The 8,687-nt window shown below is 42.7% G+C and overlaps 1 protein-coding gene across 1 annotated transcript; it reads left to right on the forward strand. All coding sequences in view use genetic code 11, as the record gives it.

Annotated features, from left to right (window-relative positions):
* Nucleotides 1-4,269: 4,269 nt before the first annotated feature.
* EGR_00924 (hypothetical protein) lies at nucleotides 4,270-6,687 on the forward strand (the record flags this gene model as incomplete). Its single annotated transcript, XM_024490173.1, has 3 exons — nucleotides 4,270-4,350; nucleotides 4,957-5,040; nucleotides 6,511-6,687. 3 exons carry the CDS (start codon nucleotides 4,270-4,272, stop codon nucleotides 6,685-6,687), a joined length of 342 nt encoding a protein of 113 aa, XP_024355576.1.
* Nucleotides 6,688-8,687: the final 2,000 nt, after the last annotated feature.

The following is an 8,687-nucleotide window of genomic DNA, read 5'->3' on the forward strand; positions in this document are numbered from 1 at the left end:
CTCTTCATTGTGCTCATGGTAAGAGTGGAATTGGAGTATCAGCTCCACTTCATCTTTCATCTTGTGTTTAAGACATAATGGGGTGGTGTCAATGCCTTTAATGAGCAGATGGACAATGCAATGCAGAATAAACTCACTTCAGTACATGAAGTTATAAGTGAAGTTATCGGCAATCTTGATATGCATAATCATCCACATTGCATCCATCAAAATAATGTGGGTTTTAAGAATTGGTAACCACAAGAAAGTAAGGGAATATAAGGCACACGCGATCAAGTTATTAGGAATCCCCCGCAAAGGCAAGAACCGAATTCTTCACACACGGTGGGCCAAACCGGCTAATGGATTAACGTTTAGCATTTGATTACTCGAAGATGATCTCAGCAAACAAATCAGTATAAGACTCGTTTTAGCTTTACCAAGTCCCTATAACTCATCAGTTTAGGTGCATCGAATTTCCATACTCTTAGTTTCACGTTCGCATACCTTCACATCCACGTAGTTAGAATGAAGTGGTATTTATTAAACGATGGCAAATTCACGTTACCCTATATTTACAATCTCGAAAGCAACAGAAACAAATGGGCCTTTATAATGTTAGGTGAGTAATGACCTATGCGCATGTGATTAGATTAAATTGGGGTGGAGATAATAATCAGTTGTGCTTTGCTACAAATTGGTGTCAGTACGGCTTCTGATCCAGCGCAGAAGAATGCAGCAGTTTAAGGAGAGCACCAAGCTGATGAAAGATGATGAAGTAGAAGTCTGTTTCTTATTTGAATGCTTTAAATTTCATCACTAGTCATAGCTATATCTGACGCTATGTGGGACTTGAGCACAGCAAGTGCAATGAAACACCCGTACCATGCTTAAGCATCGGTTCGCATGACAACTTCAGCATTCGAATCTGTATGAAGGTCGCACATATTCCGACACCAGCAGTATTTACACTTTTCAGTTAGAGTAAATCTAAATATTCATACTCACTACAAATGCAAATGTTATTTCCAGACATTTAACCACGTAGCACGTCCGTGGAACCTTCAACACGCCAACATGAGACACAGGCTGGGAGTTGTATGATATCATATTAGGCTATTGCATAATCCGAGCTAAAATGTCCTCTTGAGCTAGTATGCCATTTTAGCTTCTAATGTCTGCTTTTTCACACACCTATGTCATAGGTTTTGAAAGTCGCTTTCGATGTTCTACAAAGTTTGCGTTGTAGTTATCAGGTACTGGAAATGTTTCATGAAGTAAGCAGGTGCGGATGCATGAACAAAGTAGAGAAATGCACGGTCAAAATGCAGCACCACACTTCGATACAGCTATCACATAATGTAGGGCAATCTCCAAAAGCAATGTAAAACCTTTCACAAAGTAGTATATGATAGGCTTATCTGCGAGGAGTCATGAATGCCCATTTGTATCACTCGACGTCCAACTTTACTTTACCGAACCGCCTATTGATTCCATAACTGCTGTGCCCTCCACTGTCATTACTTACCACTCGATATTTGCAAAAATGAAGAATTTTGGGTGTCATGTGCAAGCATATGGAGGAGCCTAACATTCGCCGACAGCTTAGGCAATGGTTGCATGCCTCTGCATTTTAGTGTATTAATGATAACGAATTAATTGGAGTGGATGCCAAGTTGCTCAAATCAGTCGACTTGGTAAGCCGGTAGGGAGAACTTGCCGCCTTGTGTTTGAGAAAGGGGAAAATAATGCGAAATAAATTGCTTGAAGATTCAACTGCATCATCAACGAATGGATTCACGTTACTACTGCCTCAAATGAGTACGCATTACTTACGTAGCTTAAACCTTAGCTGGAGCAGTTAAAGTACTACACGGAATTTGGCTTAAGAGGTAAATGCTCTGATCGTCGTATTGATCAATCTTAAGACTCACACAGTGCCACAAAGAAATGCGACTTGCTGGTCAATTGTTTTTCTTAAGAAATCTAATGCCTTATTTATCCTGTTTCATTCTAATTACTTAGGCATACACAACGTAAAAAATAGAAAAAACAGTATAATTTTGTAGAATGCTATGGCAAGTTCTTAACGCCAACCACTGTAAATAAAAGGTGGCACAACATTCTAGAGGGAATAAAAAGCACTCTCAATGACCAATCGTTGTCACTTAAGAAAAAGTACCCATTGGAAGGTGCTATAGAAAAATGCCTGTAGGTAGAGTGAAAAAATAATTAGTGTGGTCAGATGGAAGTTAGGAAGGTTAGGCATGTGTACCAGGATAGAGAAGGAAGAAGGTGAAAAGGGGTAAAGGAAGAATCGATTGAGGCATAGGATTTTGAGACATTGATGCTTGTCGAACACCGTCTTGTTTTGTTGAGTACCACTCTTTCCCCTTCAATGGATTACTATTATTATACTTTATATTCACCTGTTGAGAACCACCAATTGTTGCTCAGTACCATAGGACCAAGCTACACCAACGTCAGTTCCACTTTTTCATTCCTCAGTGGACTACGCAATAACGCAGTGTCTATCATCAGTAGTGCCAATAAATAGGTCGCGAAGTGTCTCATTATTGCTTTTTTCGGGGTTACATGCATCGATGCATTCCCATGTATATATATATACCCCACAACACTTTGGTAGTTCCCCATATTTTGGTCGACTTAATATATTTGAGGCAGGAATATTACCGTTCATATCAAAGCAGACAAATCGGAGTACTTATAATTCCTCGACAAAATTGGCCTTTTGTCAATCGCACAAATTGTATGCATTATGCCTGTGAAACCCCAAGCAATTAGTCTCCAAATTAAATACTGACTGACTTGCCGTTGCATTGCACTTGTCTTGCAGATGAGATGCCTAGAAACTTAAACCCTAAAATAAAGTGTCTTATCAATTCCTCTTCAATCTTTAACACGCCTTGCGATATATTGCCTTAGTGCATCTATGCTCAGTAGGAATATATCGGGTAATGCCAAATGCTCACTAGCGGTGGGAATTTTAAACGAGAAGAAATAGTTGAAGGCATGGACTACGGACCTATCTGCTAGTAGTCATTGAAATTGGCATAAAATGCAACCATAAAGTGAGTGCTTTAAGTAGCCCCGTCAAGGTGTGCTTTCTCTCTTACCTGCTCATGGCAATGAGAAAGACCAGAAGTTGGCATTTCCTCGAGCTGCCAAATGTTTCTAACAATTCAGCTACGTACACTCTCTTGGTGCTGTACACTACAGTTTCGGCATCTTGGCTCCGCCCAGGTGACCTTCGTGAGGCATTCTCTATTTATATAGAAATAAACGCCTACTTCCTCTATTCCAGATAGGTAGGCCAATCCTGTAGAGGTCGACTGGAGTGCCATCGCCGAGAGGCGTGCTCCCTCTAGTATGCTGGGAACAGTGGTGGCTTGACGGAGATCACAATTCTTGGGCAACCAAAGGCCACCAGTACATTCGGTTCGAGGATTCCAATTTCTCCTTTAAGCGCAGTCTAATTCTTTGCGTAGATTCTAAGTGATTGTTTATGCTAATGCACCTGGAACCACCAGTTGTTTGGAAGTTCCGATCTGATCTTTCTATGGTTTGACCTCCACGGTTCATGAGCATCGTGGCAGTTAACGCCACATAGCCGGATGATACCGTAGCCTTTGTGATTGGTTCCTGAAGGGTTATAAGTGACCCATCTTGCTCCATAGCCACACCAGGTGTCTCGGACCGCGTTAGTTTCCGGTAGAAGCACGTTGCTTGACAATCAAAACACTAGCCCATTTCACGGTGGAGCGGCTTTTCAACATTGCATTAATGCGATCATCGTGGAAGTGGATAACAAAGCTAGGGACCGAACTTGATTACTTTGACGAAGCAGCTTGGCAAAATCGCATAATTTGCCAACTGCTTAAATAAGATGCTAGCTCAGAACTTTGCAGCTTGTAATGTTGAGGTTCCATCACTGAAATTGGCGACCTTATTCCCTTCATGTGTAAGAATGGGTTTCAACTATCCTTAGGGAAACTTGGTGGCATGATCGAGGAATGGAATGCCACCAATGTGGGTCAGAATATTTGGACTGAAATGGATGCTGAATTTGGAGCACTCTGATTAACTTGCAATTGAGAACGGAGAAGCATGCATGCCTCATAATTATGAATACACTATTTTCCGAGGGTACGTGCTGCACAAAGCAACAAATATTAGGCATTTGTTTCGCCCGACTGCTTGACTGCTAAAACAATGTTCTATGCGTCTGTCACAAACGTGCGCAGGCGTTTGATTTCAGCAAACAACGATATGGCAAGGCGAAACCTGAAAGAGACCCCACTTAGCCAGCTACCACTGCAGGACTTATACAAAAGCCAACAGCACATTGATGTAGGTCCTACAGATGGCCTTCAGGATTCTTATAAGTTTGGACTATTTGAAAGGCGCAGCTCTATGGATCCCCTTCACGCAAACCCAATCACCAAGGCCTTCTGTCTATTCTGCGCCGTTTAACTCAGGTGTTGCTTCAGCAGAAACTGTACGATTGCAAAGTGCTGACTTCGATTTCTGTTGTCTCAACAGATTCGTCCATGCACACTGGATGCCGTCCTCTCTTCAATTCTGCTGATGAAGCTAGTCGACTCATTTGAATGAATGCAAATTCTTGAGCGCAGGCAAAGGCGCATGCAGCATTCACCCCTAACATCAGCATATTCTTGCCTTAGAGTCAAAGATTGCAGACATATCTTGCCTTCGGATTGCTAAAATCATACCTGAAGACACTATTAAACGCGTAAGCATAGAACCATACAAAGTAAGGCAGGGAAATGCACCGAATACTCCGTCGTAGATTACACAGGAACTAGTCCGAATAAGCTACCTATCCACGACTGCACTCTACTTTCCTCAAAATATTGCTGATCCACTTTTACAACAACCTGATTTTTGTCTTAATGGGCATTCAAAACGTGCCCTCACCAGTCTGCATGTTTGTAGCTCCCTTCCTACGGCAAGGCTCTCGACTGTAACAGTAACCTCCTGCCCATCCGTACTCCAAATGGTAAATCGTCTTCCATGCTGGTACGAGTTGCTGCAACCTCAGCGTAGAATCAAGCCCCACACTTCGAATATTCTATGCACAAATATTTCACAGGTTAAGAACACAGTTGAAAGACTCGGTAGTGTAAGCTTTTACCACCTCTCTTCACATGTTGCCAACATGGGACACGTATAAGGAGGCTAACAAATTTTACTGAACACGCATTGTTGTTATCAACAGACGTGTAGACGATCACAGCAACAGTAGCTCCTCTCAGTAGAACTCCACCTCGTCATTAATGCCGATATCCTTGTTATCGGCGATGCTGATGTGGCCTCGACAGTGCATTACACTGAGCAGTTTGCTTGACTCCAACTTTGGGCACAATCGTTTAGTCAACTCTTGGACCTTCGATTAATCTGTTCATTGTAGACACCAGTGTTTGTCTGATAATCCCTGACGTCTTCAGGGCAATCCTTTGCCTTATCATAAAGACCACATGCATGAACTCCTCAAATCCCTAGCAGATGGAAAGAGAAGTACATGTCTGAATCGTTGGACGTTGAAGGCACAGAATTACCTCCATCATACCCGTTGTCACAGAGAAAACTAACGACTGGAAGAAACAAGTGTACCAAGTTTGCTACAACATCAATCTTCATGTCCGCCCGACTGTTATGGACCCGGAAGAGTGATTAGAGCTTGTGAGAATTAGCAGATGAACTGCGTTTTACAGAAAGGTTCATGATTCAATTTACGCCGGCAGTGCTTCTCAATGCGTAGAGGTCTCTTAAATACCAGCTTGGTCTGGAATTTGAAAACCAAGGCTCTTCGTGTTAGAGCCTGTACAAATAGTGGGGTTTACTTAAAATCACTTGTCACTGCAGAATGTTTCATGAACATTAGTACTGATTGTGTTTGAGGATATTTGGATAACAAAATAGCTTGATACAATTCGGTCAGTTCCCACAACCAAATCACTTTCATTGCAGTGGAAGTTTGGTACGCATAGTTCCATGGATTTTGCAGCCCTTGTCATGGGTGTACCCGCCATAAATTTGTCGTAAACTATTAAGGCTCTGGGCCTACTTGTATTATTAAACAATGTTTGCCTGTGTGTGGGTGGTGACAGCTTATTGTTATTAAGCCAACCAGATGCACGCCATTCGAAGCCTTCACGCTGAAGCCCTCCGGTAAAGCTTCGGATGAGGAAGCACCCATCCTATTCTGTGAGGCAACTAAATTTACTTAATCATCCTGCAAAAAGGATACGGTTTTGGTTTTAAAGCATAGAGGCTTCTCAGTGGGAAGATGCCGGTGACGGTAAAAAGGGAACAATAGTTGGCATTTGATTGTCATCCAATTTTAACGATTAAGTGGACTTGGATCTGACGAAATTGCCCACTCATCTGCGAGCTCAAATACTTTGCAGCTATTGGGACATGCACGCGCACCGAACGTGTGGGTAGCTACCGCAAGAGCACGCACGCACCTCAGTTGCCTCACTTCAGCCAACCAATGGGGATGCTCGAGACGAGCGAAGCAACCAGTCACGATGGAAAGGCCAAAAACAGCTGCACGTGTGGAAAGGCGCTCCTGTTGAAGCCCAATCACCGCGCTACCACGACAGGCGGTGCCGTGAGGATGAACTAGAATCGACGCAGCTGGTCCTCCACATCTGTGTCTGAACCAATGGGTTAGTCAGGCTTTCTGGTTCCGATAAGTAGAGTACAATTTGTCTTTCTGCCATGATTTGGGCCTCTCTTGGAGTGCAACGGTGGCGTAATGCAAGAGGTAAGTTGGCACACCAGTCAAAGGCTCATTGGTGCTTAATAATAATAATGAAATTCTAGCTAAGTTTGAAGGCAGTCAACTTCATTAAAAGAGACTTCTAGTTGCGAAAATTATCCATATTTGCTGTGAATGTGTATTAGAAGCTCTGGTTTGGTGTGGGGCGAGGGAGGTCGGGATCGGTGCTGGCCTGCTTGGGATACGGTTGACAAAGTAGTTCCCAAATTGTACTACAGGGCAGTGAGGGAGGTTATTAATTAACAGCAAAAATTGTCGATGAGTACAATGGGAGTGGCGGTACACACTCCAAATACAATAAGCAAACTGTGCTTCGGTAATTAATGGGTCCAATTTTTGCCTAGGCGTAGGGATGTAAATAAACACCAGAAGGGAATTGACGTGGCGATCAAGTAGCTGTCAAGGAAATAAAGTGCATTTGACAACTGCAAAGGTTTCCTCCATAACCAAATCAGCAACGTCTAGTTAGGATGACTGATTTGCTAATCATGATTATTTCACTTTCTGAAGTTGTAAGAAGTTCAAAATGGGCCTTTCAGTGGCAGCATCAACGCATTGCGTAAGCCTCAAATAGTCGAACCGGTGATAGTCAAGTCAATTGGTGACGGCCACTTGAGGGAATGGCAAACTTTTCGACAATGCGGACAATGTCATTGATGCCAAGGATTCCTCCTCAGGTCCCAGACTGTCATGGCGTGATGGACGAGGCATAAGACATGGTTACAGAAAGGTCTTTCAACATCGGCCTCCTCGGTGTTACCCTCCTACATCTGACCTTGGCGTGTGGAGGTTGAATTTACATTAACCAAATAATCACGTCGAAATGAATGCATCGCTTTCACATAGAGAAATGTATGCAGGCTTAGCAGACACTGAGTAAGTTGCCTCATGGCAATACCACTCACCCCTTGCAAAGGTAAAGATGTCTCTTACTGTTTGAGAAGTGACCAGTGCAACACTGGTGTGTCACTTCGGAATGCACTCGACTTTATGAAATGTGCACATGCATTCACGGTGCTCTATGAAGCAGATCGTCAATGATCCACCGAAGGAGCTCATTAGAGCATGGAACTCTTCAGAGTCCTGTTGCCTTTTTCTACCATTGCACATACAGTTACTTCACCATTGTGTTCTCCACTAGCACTCTGCTTGACACAAGAGGCTGCTCCATTACAAATAACCATGATGTGTGCAATTCAGCCTGTTTCACTTTCACGTCTATAAAGCGGTGTTATTCCTACCAACCGTGGTATCAAATGGCGAAATCCGCAAAAATTGCTTTTTGTTATTCGTTCAGCATGAATTCCTGATCCATTCTAGTTGCATTTTTATCAGCATAAAGTGTTATGCATTGTTTACTCACCCAAAGCATAAAACATAAATAAGGACAGCTTCTATTGAGTCCAACAACATTTACTTATGAAACAATCCTAATCATCCTTAAAACTGTCACATGCCTATGAGGTGATGTTCAACTCTCCATTAAAACAATAAATAAATCTACTGCAGTAATCAAGATGTAGTGTTAAATAGGGCGTGCCGACACCTCCAATTCGCTTCCACTGCGGTGCCTTTCAGCAGGCAATACACTTGTTCACAATGAAATGTCAGCACATGAGTTGTTAAAATAAATGAATAACTGGACCCAGGTGCCAGCACTCATCTTTGTGGCAGTATGCTTTATACTAAACTAGTCATTTGTTTGCAGCGATAATAGTTGCGTGTATGGAGGGATTTGCAGAACAAATTACAAGGACGCATCTATGGACAAAAAAAGAAGTGTGCTTTGCAGCAAAGAATGACGATTCAATCTCCACAGGATCCAGCAGGGTTCGTATTTTGTGTATGCTTCGACCACTGCCATCAACCAAATGTTCGG

The sequence above is a fragment of the Echinococcus granulosus genome (genome assembly GCF_000524195.1).
Source record: "Echinococcus granulosus chromosome Unknown EG_S00003, whole genome shotgun sequence".
NCBI lineage: Eukaryota > Metazoa > Platyhelminthes > Cestoda > Cyclophyllidea > Taeniidae > Echinococcus > Echinococcus granulosus.